Source organism: Camelus bactrianus, chromosome 2, assembly GCF_048773025.1.
Source record: "Camelus bactrianus isolate YW-2024 breed Bactrian camel chromosome 2, ASM4877302v1, whole genome shotgun sequence".
Classification (NCBI taxonomy): domain Eukaryota; kingdom Metazoa; phylum Chordata; class Mammalia; order Artiodactyla; family Camelidae; genus Camelus; species Camelus bactrianus.
The window spans coordinates 63,714,149-63,735,130 of NC_133540.1; the positions used below are offsets into that span (position 1 = coordinate 63,714,149).

General features: G+C 38.6%; 1 protein-coding gene across 5 annotated transcripts in view; it reads left to right on the forward strand.

Annotated features, from left to right (window-relative positions):
* The first annotated feature begins 250 nt into the window (after positions 1-250).
* Positions 251-20,982, forward strand: part of SLC9B2 (solute carrier family 9 member B2) — a 45,769-nt gene continuing 25,037 nt past the window's right edge. Inside the window, exons 1-7 of one of the 5 annotated variants that reach the window (XM_074342996.1) lie at positions 252-579; positions 7,832-8,082; positions 9,685-9,824; positions 10,474-10,654; positions 16,413-16,583; positions 18,827-18,969; positions 19,830-19,957. In XM_074342996.1, the coding sequence (XP_074199097.1) occupies positions 9,735-9,824; positions 10,474-10,654; positions 16,413-16,583; positions 18,827-18,969; positions 19,830-19,957 (713 nt within the window). In that variant the 5' untranslated portion in view covers positions 252-579; positions 7,832-8,082; positions 9,685-9,734. Of the gene's footprint in view, positions 580-7,831; positions 8,083-9,684; positions 9,825-10,473; positions 10,666-16,412; positions 16,584-18,826; positions 18,970-19,829; positions 19,958-20,982 lie in introns of those variants that run through there. The other 4 variants (XM_074343002.1, XM_010953607.3, XM_010953605.3 and 1 more) reach the window with 4 other exon arrangements.

The following is a 20,982-nucleotide window of genomic DNA, read 5'->3' on the forward strand; positions in this document are numbered from 1 at the left end:
GAGCCCAGCGCTGCGCGTCCTCACCCAGGACCTCGTCATCGCCGGGCGTGACGGCGCCGAGATCCGCGCGCCCTAGGCAACCACCCACGGAGCTTCCCGGGGAGACGCGCTCGTCCGGTCCCCAGGGGCCGGCCCCCCACGCGGCGCCGCCTCGGGAAGTGGGACCGCGGTCAGTCGGGCGCCCCGACTCCGCGCGGAGACGCGCGACAGCGCCGTACGGCAACCCCCCACCCCCACCCCCACCCCCACCCCACCCGCCGAGAGAGCGTGAGGAGGCGGCGGCGAGGCGGCGGCGAGGCGGCGGCGGGGCCGCGCCCCGCCCGGGTTCCCCGCGGGGCCCAGACCGCCGGTGCCCGGCCTCTCCAGGGACCGCCCGCGCCGCGGGGAAGGCGGGGCCGCCGACAGCTAGCGGCGTGCCTGGCGCGGGGGTATCTGCAGTATTTGCAGCCTCCGGCGCCGCCCGGGGCGATGCGCTACCCGGAAACTCCGCGCGCCGGGCTGGACCCGGCTCCCTGCAGGCCTTTCAGCCCCTTCCTGACGCGTGGGGCAGAGCCGGGTGCCTGAGCGCGAGAGCGCGAGGTGAGTAGCCCCGCAGAGAGCACCGAGGGTTTATTATAGCCGGCGCTCGCGGCGGCGGATTCATGGGCCTTTCGGGCCAGAGACCGGGAGCGGGCGCCCTGGGCTTTCTGGTTGTACACGGAGTGGTGTGTGGGTATGTCTGTTCGTCTGCTGTTCTTAGTCGTTATTGGAGTAGGCTTTTCTTATTTGTTTTTGATTTAGTTCTCAAATCCACCAGACGTTGTTGCTACTGTGGCCTAGGTTAGCAGACCACCCCCCCCCCCCGCTCCCGCCATTCACACACCGTATGCTAAGACTAATCAGATCCCGCTGGTTGAAGAATATGAATAACCCCCTGCTCAAAGTGCACGCCGACTCTGGCTTTTTTAAAACTTACCAGGCATCAGGTTGTTAACGGATACTTGTTGTCTCATCCTAGACTTTAATGTGTTTTGTTGCCCTAAAATGATTAATAGCAGAAAGACACTACTAACTTTAGCCTCCCATTATGAAATCAAGGACTCCAGGAGTTAAAGCAGGTACCTTACGTGGCCAGATCCACCTCTGTCTTCTCTGAAAGACCAAAACCCCTTTCCCTACTCTTTCTCTACAATGGGGCCTCTACCTGGTATCACTGCTGCCGTGTGGTATTTCATGAAATTCTGCTTTACTGGTTTTTCTCTAAGTCAAGAATGAAACATTTCAATTCAGCAAGTACCTGTGCATCTTCTCTGGGCCAAGCAGGCATGGGCACTGGAGATGCAAATATGAATTAAATAGTTTCTGCCATTCAGGAGCTCAAAATCCAATGGATTAGAATATACTTACCGAGTAGTTAGGTAGTGTGGGTTATGCTATACCAGTGATGTGAACAAAGTGACAGATTCACATATTTCCTAGCATATTAAGGTCTTTAATATTGACTCGACTTTTGCCTTTTCAGGATTTCTGTCAAGGCATGATAGAATAAGTGGGGAAAAGTCAGTGATGCAGGTCTGAATCCTGGGGCCTACACCGAAAGCTGCTATCCTGGGTATGGAAGTTTGGCACTCACGTTCATTCCAACCTGCTGCCAGTGTGCCTTCTTGTACAGGAGAAACTGGAGAGCTAAAAGCATTTCCCAGACTCCCTTCCAGTTTGAGTTCTGGATATAAAATTAGGGTCTGGGAAGTAGATGACTTGCCTGAGATTTCAAAAGCCAAGATAAGGCAGAAGCCATCTCCCTGCTATTTTGGGCTGTTTTCTGTTGGCGGGGAAGGTGGGGGAGATGCCAATGTCCAGTCTCCAGAATTGTGGGTGTTGGAAAGGGCTTACAGCAGTGGTGACAGCCAAACTCAGCGTGCCTTTTTGAATACCAGCTCTCTGGCTGTCAAGAGGCAGTTGAGGGAGGTAGTGAACTTCTCTGAGTTCCCGTCCAGTCAGCTTCCAGATCCCAGCTGCTCAGGGTCAGGGCTGCAGTGTATTCTTGAACTCCCTGGTCACTGTGGGCCTCCTGACTGTGGCAAAAATAGTATATTCCTTGGTGGTTCGTTTACTGGTGTTCTAGACATCATTCCTGGAGGTCCGGCCAAGACCCTGCACTTGTAGGCCTTTCAGCAGTCTCTAGCCTTTCAGCAGTTCACTTAATTCCCTGTTATAAAATCACTTTCTGCTCAAAATACTTGACACAGTTTCCATTTTCTGCTCTGACTCTGAGTAATATGTTTGCTGAGTAGTCTCTAAAAGTCACCTAAATCTAATCTCTTCAATTTCCTTGGATAAGAGATGAAACCATGAGATTAGATCCAGGGGCTGGCAGTGATTTGAATGCCTTCGGTTGCGCTCTGCCCTCTCCCATGGCTATAGACCCCACATTTGAGTTGGCCCCTGAAGGTGTTAGTTACCCATAGATTAGCTTATCTCTGAAGTCTCTTCCTCTACATGTATAATGTAAAACATTTCTTTCTTTAAAACGTTTTTTAGAGTATGTTCTATAACAAGAGATTGTGGATTATCTGGTTCATGACCAACTGTTCACTAGTCCTATTGATAACTGGTAGGCCCCTGGCTCTCGGAACACACAAACCCCAGTGAAAGACAGATTTTTCCTCTGGGGGAGAAGAATTTACATCTTCACACAAAGGCTAGGAACCTAGTACATGAGGAGGTGGAGCGGCCTGTCTCTGCACCTGTGTGATTAGGGAGTATTCCAGCATTTTGTAGTCGTGCGTCATGTATGTTAAGGAGAGTGCAATTATGATAAGTTCTAAGAGTTTTAAACTTCCTTATAAAGCTATTAAGTGTATCTCGTCAATATAATAAAAGTGCTCTTTATTTTTAGAAATCTCTTATTTATGTTTCTGTGGTTCATAGGAGGACTGAGTTTTGAGTTTACCAGTGTCCCTGTCTGTGTGCTTCAGTACAGTCCATGCATGCTTCTTCCTCAAGGAAAATCTGTAAAAGGAAGATAGAGCATTGGGGGGACTTAATTGGGACTCCATGATGTACTTAGTACTGTTTTAAGGTTTTCTGTGATATAGGCATTGCCACCATTTTACAGTTGAAGAAAATCATCATGACTGGCTAAGTAACTTACCCCAAATGACCCAATTAGGAGGCAGTGACCCAAGAATTTACACTCAGGGTTTTCATCTCCATTTTCCTCTGTCCACTCCACATCTTGTGCTTTATGCTCAAATTGACATGGATGTGCATAAAATTCCCTACATGCACTTTTCTTCCCATCCCTCATCCTTTAATCATGTGTTTCCTCTGCCTGCAGTGATCTTTATTTTCCCTACAAAACTAAGTCATCTTTCAAGACTTGATTCAAGTATCAGCCAAGTAGGGCAGTACCTCCTCTCCCCTGTTTAACATTGTGCCTGCATTTCTCATATCATAATTAAATTACCTTAAGCTAGCTGTAGCTGCTGTAAAAGACCACCTCCAAAGCCTCAGTAACTTAACACAGTAGATGCTTATTTCTCATTCATGTAGAGTCCAATCAGGTGTTTAGCTGGTGCCCTTCTACTAGGGATTCAGGAACCCTAACTCTTTTTATATTATGGCTTTGCATCCCCTAAGACCTTGGAGTCCTTAGTTTCCAGGCAATGGACAGAAAAGAGAGAGTATGTGGAGGATTACATGGGAAGTTTCTTATGGCAATGCAAGTAGCATATATCATTTATGCCCACATCCCACTTGTCTGACTTGGTGTTGTGCAACAGTGACCTGCGAGGGAGGCTGCGAAATGTCAACTCTCTGTGTGCTCAGGCAGCAGAGGAAACTGGAAAGTGGTAAACGCTTATCAATCTCTGTCCCTTTCTTAAAGAACAGAGGCTGCATCTCAGTCATCTTTCTGTCTCTTGTGCTTTACACGCCATAGAAACCCAGTAAAAGTCTGATGAGCTTCACTGATTGTGAAATGATGGGGTTTCTATGTCTGTGCCTGAAACTGAAACTTACCACACTTCATGATGGTTACCTAAAGACTGACCTGTCATTCTCTGACTAGGCTGCAACCTTTGCATATAAGAGCTGTCAGGCTGCTCACATTTAAATCCCTAACACAAGGGCTGGGACATGGTAAGAGCTTAATAGATGTTTGTTGAATGAATGAATGAGTCCTCAGAAAAAAAAAGAGGGACAGTTAGTCTACATGGAATTAAGAAATACAAATTGAGAAGGTGACATTTGAGTTAGATCTTGAATGACTAGTAGAACGTTTATCAAGTAGAGAAAGTAAAATATGGAACCCCAGGCAGTGATGGTAGCAGTGTTTTGTTGTTCTTACTGTTTTGTTTCATGAGTAGAAATTTAGAAAGCAAATCAAATGCTTGTAAGCCCAACTTTTTAAAATACAATATTCAATAGTAAACCGAACTTCAGGGATAGGGCAGAAAAAAATATTTAACTTTACAATCTATGTAATCTCTAGTGACTAAGAGAAAGGCACCAAGAACATTGGCACTGATTTTTAGCTACTGAAATGTTACTTTCTGGACATTTTTGAGAAATATCAGTACAAAGGCAGTGTTCTAATCATTCATCCTCTATGAAGATTTGGCACCGTGTCCGGAAGCTAGGGAGACACGTATGAGCCAAAGGTTCCTTATCACTGCTCCTCATCAGAGCTTCTCAGTGCTGGCCCTGCATCAGAGTCACCTGTTGCATTGGTTAGGATGCTTTTGGCTGTAAGCATCAGAATATTCAGCCAAGACTACCTTCAACAATACAAATTTATTCTTCTTATACAACAAGATATCTGAAGGTAAGTGGATCCAGGATTTGTTCAGTAGCCCATTGATATCAGGGTCTAAGTTGCTTTCTGTGAAGGATTCTTGACTTTTTCTTCATGGGTAGGTGATGGTTGCTGGAATTCCAAGAAACACAGTCCCTATCCACAGCTTCATCCACCCCCCCCACCACCACCTCACACACACACACATACACACACAATTTAAAGACAAAAAGAGGGGAGGATTCTGTTTCTTTATGTTAGGAAGGAAAATCTTGCCCAGTGGTCCCCTATAGCCTTGCCCACAAATTTCATTGGCAAGAAATGAATCGTGCTCAGCCCTAAACCAACAGCTGGCAATGAGGAATGATGTTCCAGTAATTGATTTACACTAGTTGTGATTTATTCCTGGGGTGGGGAAGGGACCCACCGGCATACCTGAGCAATGGCTCTCAGGTAGGTAATAAGTCGTATTGCCACACGTGGGGAGATTCAATCTCTGGAGATTCTGATGCTAGCAAGCCTAGAAGTAATATTTTAAACTTCCAATTACATACATTTGCCCTTGAAAGGAGAGAGATTTAAAAAAAAAAAAAAAAGAGGAGCAAGTATTGGATCCCTTCTAACCTAGAGATAATTTCCTTTTATTCATATCTCATTACATAGCGTTTTACTTCATGTAAACTTGATTCAGTCAAATCACTATATCACTTAACCAAATAGAATAGTGATTGTTTTCCTGTGATTACTTGGTCTCACATGGTTTGCACACTTCATACTTTCAGATAAGGTAGTTCTCATTCAAGGAAACATTCTTAATCATTTCAGTAGATCATTGCCAAGGAAATTGTAAGCCCTACTCTTCGCTTGATCTGAATTCCTCACTAACAGCTAGCGTTCCTTTTGGGAAATGAGCATTAGATCAGAGTTGAATGGCAGAAACCAGAAATTGAAAAGTTTCAATATGTTCTACATAGAAATACTATATGAGGTGAAGACTCTACACTTTTAACACATAAATGGTTAACGCCAAAGGTAGGAGATTTTTATTATAATCATTATAGAGTACTTAATGAACAGTCATGGAGATACTTTTTCAAATGCATGAATACAGCATATACAGTACTCCAAAAGTATATATAAATTCTCAATACGATCACCCCATTAAATGTTGGCTGGTCCACACCACAGACAGAAAATGACAAGAACAACCAGTCTTTATCCATGTAATGATCTTTTAGCAGTAATTCAGTTTCAGTTGATAGTAATAAGTGTATTTTACTTGACCAAGAGCCTATGGACACTTGCAAGTTGATAGTTCTTTTATTTCCTCTGGATTATTACGGAAAGCACTTTTAACCATGTAGATTAGTAAGGTAACATGAAAAAGAGAAGGCTGTTTAACAAACCTCTTTCTGTATATGAAAGCATATTTGCAGAAGTGGTTTTCAAAGTGTGCTTCGCTTGCCAGGAGGAACAGCGGTGAGTAGACAGAGCTCCTGCGGCTCCACCTTCATCTGTCCCATTTGTTGGATTTCAGGATAAAGTTTCATTTGATGAAAGATTTCTGGCTTCGAAAATATTTGAAAACTGCTGTAGAAGATTCTAGGCAGTTCCCCATCTTCTTTGAAAACCGCAAAAACAAAAAAAAACCTTAAATTGTGACAAGTGGGATTAAGTTACCAAAAATCAAATTACCAGATTCTGTCTATGAAAAATATTATTACCAAGGAAAGCTGTATCATTTTCTTTGCTCTAAAGCTTTAAGAACTATATACATTCTTTTTTCATGTATTTCAAATTGCATTTTTAAATCTTCTTACTGTAAAAAGACAATAGAGAAAGAGAATAAAAATGAAATTTCAACAACTGCAATTCCATTTCCCTCCCCTAAGGCAGCTACTGTTAACAGATTTTTTCTGTTTATTTACATACATATTCACATATACAGAACTGTTCACATTCTTGCTCTGTTATTCTTGATCTGCTGTTTTCTCTCAAGTTTGGAAGAAAGACTAAGGAGACTGTTCCTTTGAAGTCCACAGCTCTGGACTTCTGATCTGAAATTCTTCGATATTGAGGAGACCTTGTCCTGTTTAATAGGAAATGCAAAAAGAATCTTAGAGATTTATGATAACTAGAGAGAAGGAGTATGAGTGACTAATAACCAGCACGGTTGAATGCTTACCATGGACATGGCTGGAACATGCTTACCATGTACATGTACTCTTGTCTCCATTTTATCAATAGAGAATTAGATACAAAGAGGCTAAGAAATTTGGTATATGATGGAGCTGGACTTCAGACCCCGGTTTGTCCAACTCCAGAGCCAGCAGACTGCATCACTTAATGTATTAGAGGATCGTTCTCTACAGAGGATCGTGGTTTGGCATACGATGTCCTAACTCTCCAGTCTCATCTCCATGACTCCCAGCCTCCCACTGCATGCTCAACAGAGTTTTCCCTTACCCCTCACTGGCTTTTCATGCCTCTATGCCTTTAAGACAAGGGTTCTCTGAACCAACATTTTCCTTTCAAAATGCCATTCTTTCTCATTATGAGTCTAAATATTGAAGCATTAAAAATTTTTAAACTATGTACATATAAACACATATATATCATTTTACATACATGTGTTTGTTATATATAATAATAATAAAAATCAAACTGAAGGCTTTTTTTTAACATTTTTTTATTGATTTAAAATCATTTTACAATGTGTCAAATTCCAGTGTTCAGCACAATTTTTCAGTCATTCATGGACATATACACACTCATTGTCACATTTTTTTCTCTGTGAGTTATCATAACATTTTGTGTATATTTCCCTGTGCTATACAGTGTAATCTTGCTTATCTATTCTACAATTTTGAAATCCCAGGCTATCCTTTCCCACCCTCCACCCCCCGGTAACCACAAGTCTGTATTCTCTGTCTGTGAGTCTATTTCTGTCCTGTATTTATGCTTTGTTTTTGTTTTTGTTTTTGTTTTTTAGATTCCACATATGAGCGATCTCATATGGTATTTTTCTTTCTCTTTCTGGCTTACTTCACTTAGAATGACATTCTCCAGGAGCATCCATGTTGCTGCAAATGGCATTATGTTGTCGGTTTTTATGGCTGAGTAGTATTCCATTGTATAAATATACCACCTCTTCTTTATCCAGTCACCTGTTGATGGACATTTAGGCTGTTTCCATGTTTTGGCTATTGTAAATAGTGCTGCTATGAACATTGGGGTGCAGGTGTCATCCTGAAGTAGATTTCCTTCTGGATACAAGCCCAGGAGTGGGATTCCTGGGTCATATGGTAAGTCTATTCCTAGGCTTTTGAGGAATCTCCACACTGTTTTCCATAGTGGCTGCACCAAACTGCATTCCCACCAGCAGTGTAGGAGGGTTCCCCTTTCTCCACAGCCTCTCCAGCATTTGTCATTTGTGGATTTTTGAGACACGACTCTGGCCAACATTGTGTTTTGCAAGGAAGAAAAATGGTGGTGGTGATGGTGGAAAGAATATAATTTTCTTTGAAATTTTAAGTGCAAATTTCTTGGCATTTTGTTAAACAGAAATTTATTCCTTGAGGCAGGGGTCCTGGGGTCGTATCCAATTAAAGATCTTGTCCTTATGGTCTAGCATGGTGCCTGGCATGTATTAGGTACTCAGATATGTGTTGAATTAGATTTCCCCTTCTTCTCGTGTAGTTTTCTCTTTGGTTCTAACAAAGTTTGTAGTTTGTACCTCTATTATAATAGTCATCATACTTGTTGCGTTAGGAATAAGTTTGGTTATTAGTAAAAAGAAAACTTGACCAATAGTTTTCAATTACTTCAAAGCTTGGCAGTCCAGGAATGACGCAGCAACTCATGTCGTCAGGGAACCAGCCCCTCCTATCTCACTTGTCTGCTGTCCTTGGTGTAGGGCTTTTTCTTCTCATGGTTGAAAGATGGCCGTCGGCCCTCCAAGTAGTATATCTATGTTCTCGGAAGGAAGAGGAAATGTTAGAGGGCAAAGAGTAAATGGTATGACCCTTGAAAGGCCCTGCCTTATTGTTTAGGAATGAACCACCTCCACCCACCCAGGGCTCCCACTTATATCTCATGACATAGACTGTGGCCCGTGGCCCCCTCTAGCTGCAGAACCAGCTCGGAATTGGAATATTGGGCTTTTTGGCCTATAGCATGGGAAGCCAAGGGAGAGGAGATTGACGTGGGTGTTTATGAAGCCAACCTATACATCTGCCCTACAGGTTTTTTAGTTAACTTCCTACAAGTTTACTTTTCCTGGTATACTGTAAGTCTGTGGAGAACAAAGGATGTGTTTTGGTAATCTTTGAATTACCCACAATGACTTCCAAGAGACTGCCAAAGCACTTAGCACAGTGTCCAAGTCCACGGTGTGGCTACTCAGTCAGTGTTGTATTTTTTTTTTTTTAACTTTAATTTCCAGATAAGAACTAGGCAGGAATTAGTGTCTCTAGTTTCTCTGAAAATGACAGCATCCATAGATTCCTATTTGCTGACTCATTTCCTCATATCAACATTGGAAAATTACCTGGAGCTTTCCTGCTTCAAGTTGGGCCATTAGAGAGGACAATTTAACAGGATTATTGCTGGGAGTATTTGAAGTAGAACTCAAAAACTGGGAAAGAAATCATAGAAAAGTATGGTGGTCAGCAAGGGCTTTTTCAAGAAAAGTAAAAAGATAGGTAAGAATTAGGATAATACATTGTGATCAAAGAAAAGATTAGCAATTGAAAGTTAAGAATAGTGTAATGTAAAATATTTCTAGGCAGTCAGTTTTAAGGGAAAAAATAAGTACAATTCATTCACTTAAATTGCTCAAATTGCTGCATCGTTCATTCATTTAAATCTCAAATTGCTGTTCTATGTTTACACTGTTTCTCCTTCAGAACAGATCGTGTGGCTCTTCCCTCTGTCATCTTATTCTTAATTATAAATCATGGGGAATGAAGATAAAATAATTGAACATGAAGATTCAGAACCATCCACAGGGGTGAATCACACAGCCTCCATGTATCAAGAAACACAGGTATGATCAAATGTAGACCATCCCAACAATTTCCTTACCGAGGGGACTGTGTATTTCCAAATCTATGATAGAATTGTGTTCTCTTCATTCTCTGTCACTCAAACAGTTCTCCCCATTCTTAGTCCCCAAAGTCATATAGTAGGGGTGATGACCGGTTTTCCCAGAGAGTCCGTAGCATCTGGCCCTACGTGGAGAGCCTCTGACATGCTTTGTGTTCCCATCCTAACCCCTAGAATGATTCTGGTTCCTTCCCTCTATCTCTTTATTGCTTAAATTCAAGTAGATGAATGAATGTGAATTCGTTTTCACCACAGGTAATTATCTTTTTCTAAACCACTTTGGTATATTTATTAACTATTGCCTTGGATCATAAATAGGCTAATTTTAAACCCAGTATTGAAAACCATAGTGATATTTTATGTGACTCAGGCATTTATAATGCTACAAACAGTGACTCAGTGGTAAATACTCCTCACGTAGTTCTTGTTCCGAGCATTGGACAGCTAATCATAAGCTGTGTGTTCCCCCGGTAAAGCGTTAGCCTTCATTCTCGTAACAGAAATTTAATTTGTGATGTGATGGTTCAGTAACTATAAAAATGAACAGCAAATATATAGTTTTTAAAGATCTTTAATTGTTTTAAACACAGGAGGAAACGGTTAAGAACCCCAGAAGTATAGATGGAAATGAATCAACAAGAGGAAGTAACCTACTGAGTAGCAATGAATCAATGCTACAAGGAACACCAACTGAGCCAAATAATTTGCCAAGACTAAGGCAAATATTTGCTTGCCCTCCACATGGTCTACTGGATAGAGTAATAACAAACGGTATGTCAATGGTAAGGATGAATTCAGAACAAGAGGGTAAAAGATAAAGTTGTTATGAGCGATTCCAAAATAATATGATTTAAAGGACAAAAAGAAGTTTATTTCTCTCTCACATAAAAACTACAAGATGACGATTCATAACGGTTGGTGGCTTTGCTCCATAGTCATTCAGGGTCCCAGGTTGACAGGGCTTCCAAGAGCGTTGTTGTCACCACCATTCCAGCTAGCAGAAGGGAGGAAAGGGCAGAGAGAGATGAAGAGCATTTTCCTTTTCTGTATCTGAGTAATTTCACAGGATTATACTAGGGCTCCAGTGAGAAAAATGACAGAGAAATCACTTGTAAACGGAGAAGCACTACAGAAATGTTGGTTATTACTGTCAAGGAATGCCACTAATGTTTGAGCAAACACAGCTCAATTTATAGTTCCAAATGAATCCATCATTTTATAAGCAAGTATCCTGGTTTCCAATTGAATTTATTGCACTAGAGCTGCTGTTACTTAAAATTTGAAGGGTAGGAAAAGGGACTTTATCTCAGCACTATTTTGAACGTTGTTACGGTTGGGATATATTTGTCTTTTATGAATGGATTTGGTTTTTGGAGGCAGCCCAACATTATTCTAATGTCAATGCAATGTGTTGAATAAATGGATATTCAGAATCCTAATGCTGTTTTTGTTCAAAAAGGAAGTGTGTGTGTGTGTCCACACGTATATTGTATGTGTATTGGAGGATGTGTAATATAGCAAGAAAAAGGAGAAGAGGGTTGATACTTGTCTGTAAAGGCAAATTTAAAGACAGTTTCAAAAATTGTGTTGAGGAACATCAGAATCATTAGAGTAAATACATGGCTTCCCCAAGTAAATATGTTTAAGAATGTAACATGTTTGATCTAGAAGTTGTGTTTACTGAAAAATGAGCCTCACGTCTTTATATCTATGCTTCATTTGTGAGCTCTGAAAAACATTTTTACCATTCTCAACTGGGACAATGGAAGCCAAGTATAATATGTTATACTTCGGGATCTAGATATGTTTTTAGTGAAATTAGGTAAGTTTCTAAACTAGCAAGAGAAAAAAATCTCAAACTTTATTTAAAACATGTAGAGAAAACCAGGTTCCAAAATATACAGTAGTTGAGAGGGCAACAGATCATTTAATACCTTTTCTTTTCTTTTTATTATTTTTTTAAACTTTCACCATTCAAATTATGGCACACTTCTGCTTAAAACATTTACAGTACAACAGATGTGGATTGCATTAAGGAAAGTGTGTAGGTGAATGACATGATTTGGAGACTAATTTTTTAAAATGCTGTAATTATTGTCTATAAAGCTGCCTGAGAAATTGGGACTCATGATACATAAACACCTCTCACTTGTTTTCTTGTGCTTCTCCTGAGGCTTACAAGACTGCTTTTTTCCCCTATACTCTTTCCTGCACTCAGTCAGTATACAGAGTATTCTTCTTAAGAAGTAAATCTTACATGTGAAAATATTACTTTCTAAAATCATAGATGATAAGTAAATTGTCAACTAAATTAAGCATGATTTAAAGAAACCTTATAAATGTATTTTTACTATGTATTTAGAACTGCATTTTGAGTATGAGAAAGGAAAAAAAGTTAGAGATTTTTTAAAAATTCATATTAATTGGTATAGCCACTATAGAAAACAGTATGGAGGTTTCTCAAAAGAATAAAAGTTTACAATATGATTCAGCAACCCCACCCCTGGGCATATATGCAGGAAAAAAAAAGCTCTAATTTGTAAAGATATATGCACCCAAATATTCATAGCAGCATTATTTATAATATCCAAGACATGGAAGCAACTTAAGTGTCCATCAACAGATGAATGCATAAAGAAGACGTGGTATATGTATATATACAATGGAATATTACTCGGCCATGGAAAAGAATGAAATAATGCCATTTGCAGCAATAGGAATGGGCCTAGAGATTATCATACTAAATGAAGTAAATCAGAGAAAAACAAGTATTATATGATATCACTTATATGTGGAATCTAAAAAATAGTACAAATGAACTTATTTATGAAACAAACACATTTACAGACATAAGCAACAAACTTATGGTTACCAAAGGGGAGGGACAGGTGAGGGATAAATTGGGAATAGGGGATAAATAGATACACATCACTATAGATAAACAACGAAGTCCTACTGTATGGCACAGGGAACTATATTCAATATCTTGTAATAAACTATAATGGAAAAGAATCCAAAAAAAGAATATAGATACATACATATATATGTATGATAGAATCACTTTGCTGTACACCTGAAACTGATACAATATTGTAAATCAACTGTACTTCAGTTTTTTAAAAAGGTAGTATTGAAGTGGAAAATTCTTAATTCTGCCTTTCTGAAATTAGTATAAAATTGGGTTTATGCTGTGATAAAATATAATTTAGTAGCTGGCAATTCCTGCTTTCCCATTATACTTCCAAAACTGTTAGAGATTTCAGCCCCAATAGCCAACTGGAAAATACTAAAGGCTCCTTAGTTATTTCATTGTAATAACATCATAAGCCTGGAAAATCTGGAGGGTTTTAAAAGTGGGACAGTGGGCTTGATCTGCAGCAATATGGTAGATGAGACTAAATGAACAATCTCTCTTATGCCAATGAAAACATCTGAAAGCAATATTTTAAGTCTTTAAATATACCTTTTATCTGTCAAGAAAACAGTCATCAGACACCAGAGTACAAGTAGGAGAGAAAAGTAAACACTCAAGCTGGCTTTCACTCCAGAGGCTTCTGCAAAACACCAGTGAACCTGAGATTTATGAGAACCATGAGGGTATAGGAGGCCATGTTAGAGCCTGCCCAGGTTGGGAGAAGCATCATAGGAGAAGCCATCTTCCCTCACCCACACATAGTTGGAGCCCATCATGATTGTGGATTTGAGGTAAACCTGCCCTGAAGAGGGGCCAGAACTAACCTGTCTACACTGTGGTGCTGGCTGGGGGAGGAGTGAGTCTCCACTAAAAATGTACTTCACACTGATTCGTGCTCCAAGTTCACAGAAAAAAACTCAAGCTGAACATACATCTAAAAGTGGTTTCAGATTGTCAGCATCTAAGTACATGGTAGAAATAAATTCAGATCCTGTCTAGGAAAACTCACATTTAACTTAAGGTTCCAACAATTCCCAAAAGTAAAGTTCAAAGGAAGAGCTCACTGTCACAAGCAAACAAAAAACAAAAATCACAAACAAACACACAAGGAAACAGATTTCAAAATTTTTCATTATCAGAAAATAGAATATAGAATATTTTCAATATTTGTAAAGAAGTTAAAGAGGAAATAGCAAATAAGAGTACAAAACAAATAACTATTTACAAAAATGATCATATTTTAATAGCCAAATTCTAAAAATGAAAAAGTACAATAATTAAAAATTAAAACTCAGTGGATAGACAGCAGAGTAAGTGAAAGGAAAATGGGTGAACTAGCAAATAGACCCAAAGAGATTATCTACCATGCAGTGCACAAAGACAAAGATGGAAAATATGAAAGTATAGTTAGCAGCATGGAGAAGAGAATGTGACTTTTTAGTCATAGTTGCAGAAAAAGATACCAGGAAGAATGAGGAAGACAAAATATTTAAAGATGTACAGAATTTTCCAGAATTGATTAAAAAAATATAAATCCTAAGCAAACCAAAAGGAAGCCATACCTAAACAAATACTGAAATTGCAGAAGACCAAAGAAAAAGAATTCCCTAAAAGAGCTGAAATTAGACTTAAAAACTAATGAAAGACAGAAAACCAAGGAGTCATATTTTCAAGGAACTGAAAGTAACTCTCAAGTTAGAATTGTATACCAAGAAAAGCTGTCTTTTAAGAATGAGAAGATAGTTCCAGGTAAATAAAATTAAGAATTTTCTACCAACAGGTCCTCATGAGAAGGAGAGCATGCTCTGCCAGAGTGTTTCCTAATCAGTTAGTTTACATGCAGTGGTAAATAGGGAACTCTGTTGGTGCAATATGGAATTTGCACTTTTGTACATAATTTTTTCTGTCACATTAGTACTTAACGTCATCAAACAATAGCAGATAAGTACAAAGTGAATTGAAAAACCACACACACAGAAAAAGATCAGATATATGTACTTACTTACAATGGAAGATAAAGCCTTACTAACTTTAAAGATAAAGCTGAACACCCTACACCTGAAACTAACGTTGTAAATAAACTACACTTCAATAAAAAAAAGTTTTTAAAAAAAGCTGAGCAGCCTTGGAAGTGCTTTCATTTCAGGCAGCTAGTTGCTCTCTTAGGGACTTCAAAGACTTGAACTTTCCACAACATTAAGCTTTCCTCTAATGAAACCACGTGGGTGAAGAAGCTGCCAACACTTTTCCCTCAGTTAAAAAACAAACGAACAATAACAACAACAACCATTTGACTGATGGAGAAGCTACCTTCTGGATCAGATTTTGATGGAACTGCTCTCCATTTAAAGCAAATGATTTCAAGATTCTGCATTTTGAAATAGGAAGTGTGGTTCCAGAGTTCAGGTCTGCAAAGAAGTGGCTGACTATGGGAGATACAAATATTAGTGGAGACTTGACAGCTATGGTACTTTTATTAGGATTGTTGTTTTTATTAGTGCTTTGGTCGCAAATTTTGAATCATGAGTGGTCTGCTCAACTGTTTTTCCCATGAGCTGTTCTATTTTCAATATACAATTTTGTGAAACACAAGGTGTTCAAACAGGGAAACATACTTTACATTCTAACAGAAATGCCTCAGTCATACATATACACACATATATTTGTTTTCATATTCTTTTTCGTTATAGGTTACTACAAGATATTGAATATAGTTCCCTGTGCTATACAGAAGAAACATGTTTTTTATCTATCTTATATACAGTATTTAATATTTGCTATGTATGTATATGTATGACTGAAACATTGTGCTATACACCAAAAAATTGACACATTGTAACTGAGACATAGTAACTTCAGTTAGAAAAAAGAAAACACAAAAAATTTTAAAATAACAGAAATACCTCTCCTAAAGGAAATACTTCAGGTAACAGAATAATTGCCCAGAGGAAAGAAAGGTTTGAGATGCCATCACGAATGATGATCAGAAAAAAAAAAAAAAAAAAAAAGGTAAGTATATGGGTTATTCTCAACAAACATTGACTATAGACAAGAAACAATAATTAAACAATAAATTAAACAATAATCGGGGGGGTAATTATGTTATTTATTTATTTATTTTAACAGAGGCACTGGGGATTGAACCCAGGATCTCGTGCATGCTAAGCACACATTCTACCACTGAGCAGTAATGTTTAATTCCAGGGAGAACTAAAATACTGGCATGTAATTGTTCAGATATTCTTGTGTTCCTGTGAAAAGGATAAAGATAGCCACTGTTTCTCTTTTTATTAACTAGTGAATATTTATGGTAGAATTATAAGGAAAAATAAGGGAATGGTTAAAAAATATATTCAAGATAGTAGTTCCTTCTAGCAGTGTGAAAGGAGATGGGCATTGGGGTTATGAGAGGCATGTAGGTGAATTCACTGGTAATATCTTATTTCTTAAGATGGTTGGTGATTACCCAGTTCATATTACATGTTCTTTAAAACTTACACAGGGTTATAAATATTTGTATATGTATTCAATATTTATTTTTTTAATGTTTCGATTATATTACAACCAGAGTATGACAACTTGTTGGTAGAAACTAGTTTTCCTGGTTTATTTCAGTTACCATGGTCGTTCTTCTGTGGGCTGTTGTTTGGTCAATTACCGGCAGTGAATGTCTTCCTGGAGGAAACCTATTTGGAATTATAATCCTATTCTATTGTTCCATCTTTGGAGGTAAACTTTTTGGGCTCATTAAGTTACCTACGTTACCTCCTCTGCCTCCTCTTCTGGGTAAGTGCTAAACACTTCTTGTTTTCTTTAGAGGTAAATCATATTTTTAAAACAATAGTTTGGAAAGCTTTCAGAAATAAATATAAACTATTTCTATATTTGCTGTACTAGAGCCAAAGCCAGTTGTTGAATTTTAAATTCAGTGAGCCAGTGTTAAATTTTAAGTTCAGTGTTGTTAAAGTGATTTTTTTAAATTAAATTATATATTCTTAAAATTTTTAAGCTTGCATTAAAAGCAAGAGCAGTGAATATTCGAAACTGATTACTTCCTAATTATTTTACTAAATTTTCCCCTTATCTGTGCTCCTTCTATTATGGATATAACATATAACGGTGTGCCTTTGGCGCTCTCTTCCTAAGTCCGCATTCAGTGACACCACATTGGTAGCTCAACGTCAGCCACAGTGGAAGTATCTCTAAGGCAGAGATCAGCAAGTGCTGTGCATCAGGCTTGATATATTGTTAGTCATTCACATCACTGACAAACGAGTTAAGTTCCAATGAGCATTTTTGTTGTTTCATTTTATCTTATTCCTTAACATAAAAATATCACCCAACATTCATGGTGACACTACACTTGCTCATCAGTGATGTGAGTGACTTCTTTGCTAAACCAGATAGTAGTCAAGCAGTCATTTAAGGTCTAATTTTGTCAATTCGTGTTTGAACTTCAGCCACAGTGGGTTATGGATACAGGAGCTGAGCAGTGAAAAACAATGAAAGCATTCTGTGAGAATCAACTGGCTATATAGAATTTATAGTGATGATTGTTGTACATCTGTGAACTGTATTCTAAACATTCTTTAGATCTGTAAAATTTATAATAAATATATAAATATAGATACACACACACACTTTTTTTGGAGAGCTACTTGTTAAGCATTTACCAGGACACCATTGAGTGTATTATTGTTTTATCATTCTTATTTTTTAAAATTTAGCCAAAAATCTTCTTCCAGAGGCTATGAGAACTGTTCAAACATGATACACATGAAAATTAGTCTTAAAACTGGGCATTGTGTCTTTAATATTTCTTCAAAGAATTCCATATTACAAAATTTTGATTTACCACTTTCCTTATACCACAAAAGGCATGTATCCATTTCTAACAGATGTATAAATCATTAAGTTTTATTTTAAAATCACTTCCCTTTTACACATGCATGTATATTTGCACACATTTCCTGAGTTAAATTTTTTTGTTATTTTGTATTAATGAGGACTGTCAGTATTGATTAACATAAACCAAAACTATTTGCTTTTGAATTTATGGTCAATAGTTGAAGCTAAATATAAAAAGAAGTCGAGTTATTTACATTTTACTGTGTACTATTTCTTAATATATTTTTCAATTTTAGGTAAAACTAAAGTCATTTCGCTTAATTCATATTATTTATCATGAGCGCTTTTTGTTCTCTAAAGTATTAATTGGATTATTGTTAGAATGAGTTGTTGCAAAATATGCCTGTGAGCTGTGATAAATGGTTGGCAAACTACCTCTTTTTGTACATAAGGTACTATTAGAACGTACCCGGGCTCACTGATCCACATATTGTGAGTGGCCGCTTTGGCACTACGGTGGCAGAGTTGAAAAGTTCTAAAAGAGACCCTGTGGCCCACAAAGCCTAAAATGTCTCTGGCCTTTGACAGAAAACACTTGCTGACCTCTGTATCTAAATCAGTGCTTCTCAAGCTTTATTGTGCAGAAGAATGACCTTGGGACCTTGTTAAAATTTAGCTGACTCTAATTGACTAGATCTGGGGGTGGGGCCTGAGTTTCTGCATTTCTCCTAAGCTCAAAGTCCACACTTTCCATAGCAAGATCGTAAGTTTTCAAACCTGGCTGCACGTAGGAATCACCTCAAGAAGTTTTTTAAAAGCTGATGCTCAGAGATTCTGAATTAATTGTTGTGGCATATGCCCTGGGCATCAGAACTTTTAAAAGCTTCCCAGGTGATTCTAATATGCAATCTAAGTTGAGAGTGCTGTGCTGGACTTCAGTTATTAATTATTCTAATCTCATTTTTTCTTGCATATTAAAACCTTTTCTTAACTCCTCTAATTTATTATCAGTTTTTTAATTTTGTAATTAAAAGTTTAACCTCATTCCACCTAAGCACTAAGCAAAGAAAAAAAAGATGGTTCCTAAGATTGTAGGGTAGTCTCTTTCACAGCTAAAGTGCCAAAACCTATTTTCTGTATTTGAAAACTTACTAAAGAGTTGTTTGACTTCTCCATTCTAGGCATGCTGCTTGCCGGGTTTCTCATCAGGAATATCCCTGTCGTCAGTGATAACGTGCAGGTCCAACACCAGTGGTCTTCTGCTCTGAGAAGCATAGCCCTGTCTGTCATATTGGTTCGCGCTGGCCTTGGGCTTGATTCAAATGTATGAAGTACAAATTTCTAATTATTGACTAGGAATTTTGTTCCTTCACTCCTGCCGGTATTTAGAATCACTAAGCTTTAGGAAATGGAGTGGACACTGCATGACATTCACAAGAAAAGAATAGAATGTATTTCATGCAGGACTATCCCTGGAAGATGTTCCCATTCTCTTTCTTGGAGAAAGGTGGAGGTACCATCTGGGGACAGCACCAAGAATAAAGGTCCCCCCTTTCTCTGACAGAAATGTAGGCTGGAGTTATAGATGTTGGTTATGAGAGAGAAGATATCATATTTTTGGTGTGCACAGCCCTATGCAAGAGTTTGGAGATAACTATACTGGCTCAGGAAACTGCCTAGTATGTAGAATGAGTCTTAAGTATGTGGTTTTGTAATGCTTTTTTTCATGTATGTTTTGAATGTGGGAATGAATGTTCTTGAGGATGGAGGTTTTCACCCAAGCCTCATTTGGGGGCCACAAATTATAAAGTTAAAACTGAGTGGGTTAAGTCAGCTAGTGTGGGAATTGTGAGCACAGACTGTGGAAGCAGACCGCCTGAGTGCAAACCTAGCTCCTCAGCTCACCAATGCCATGATCTTAGACAAATTACTTTAACTTGTACCTTTTTAGATAAGGACATCTACACAATGGGTGTAATAATATTACCCAAATCACAGGATGACTACAAGGACTAAATAAACTATCTCTAAAACACTTAGGACACTGGATGTTCTGAGTGGAGCATTCCTGGAAATTTTATGGTGCTCCAGATGTGGTCTGAATACAGAAGCAAAAGCATTTAATGTCATAATTTCTGCATGTCTTTAGAGCATTATTGTGGTATGTCTGTCTGTATATTTCAGGCCCTGAAGAAGTTGAAAGGTGTCTGTGTAAGATTATCCATGGGTCCTTGTCTCGTAGAGGCGTGCACATCTGCTGTTCTTGCCCACTTCCTCATGGGTTTACCGTGGCAATGGGGATTTCTGCTGGGGTAATGGTTTTTCTTTGTTGTATAAAAATATGCATAGACCTTTAGGGTTTCTCTGATTCCATACAAGAGAAAGTTGTAATAGCATTTTCTTAAGGACGTCAGAAAATACAACATAGATATTCCAGCATGATCTAGACACTGTAACTTCAAATTATAGTATATGTATATAGTATATGCCTAACTTTTGCAGATTATAATAATTTAAACTACTGGAAAATTAATGATCTTTTACCTATCCGTGATTCCATGCCAGTGAGAGAAAAGCCAGATCTCACCTCAGTCTGCACAAAGGATAAGAAACACATCAATAGTGATCAACACCCAGCACTGTTTTCCTCCTCCTTCTGTCACCAGGCTGTTTGATTAGGTGGTTCTGCTGTCTATTCTTTCTACCATCAGTTCTTACTTCTAATGGTTAAGAGCCAGGAGAAGTAAATAAATGTGAAAGTACTTGGTAAGAATTTAATACTAATATGTAGGCAGGAAGTAAGAAGTTTTTCCCATGGGTAAGACTCTGGGGCTGTACTGCTTGGATTCAAATCCCAGCTCTATGACTTTGTGTTATGCGGTCTCTGGCAAATTATTTAATCTCTCTGTGCCTCAGTTTACTTATTTGCAAAACGAAGATAATGATTGTAGCTTTTTCATGGGGTTGTTGTGAGAATTAAATTAGTTACCATATATAAAGTGCTTAAAACGGTGTTTGGAGCATAGTCAGCACTATAAAATGCTTTTTACTGTTACTGCTGCCATTATGAGTATCGCTGTCAGTTCATTATGGCCTTCTCCTTCTAATCTGTTGTCTTATTTTACATACCAGATCCTGATAAAAGGCCTACTGTCACTGGGTTCTAGTCCAGAAAGTCCGTGGCCATTTTTTTCAAACCTCATACCAGGAATGTTTTGTTTTGTTTTGTTTTTAAAAAGGCAGATTCCTGGGGCATAACCCCGTTAGATCTTCTATGCCACCCATAAGTATATATTTTTAGGCAACTTAAGTAGTTCCAGTATAAGTTGTCCACGGT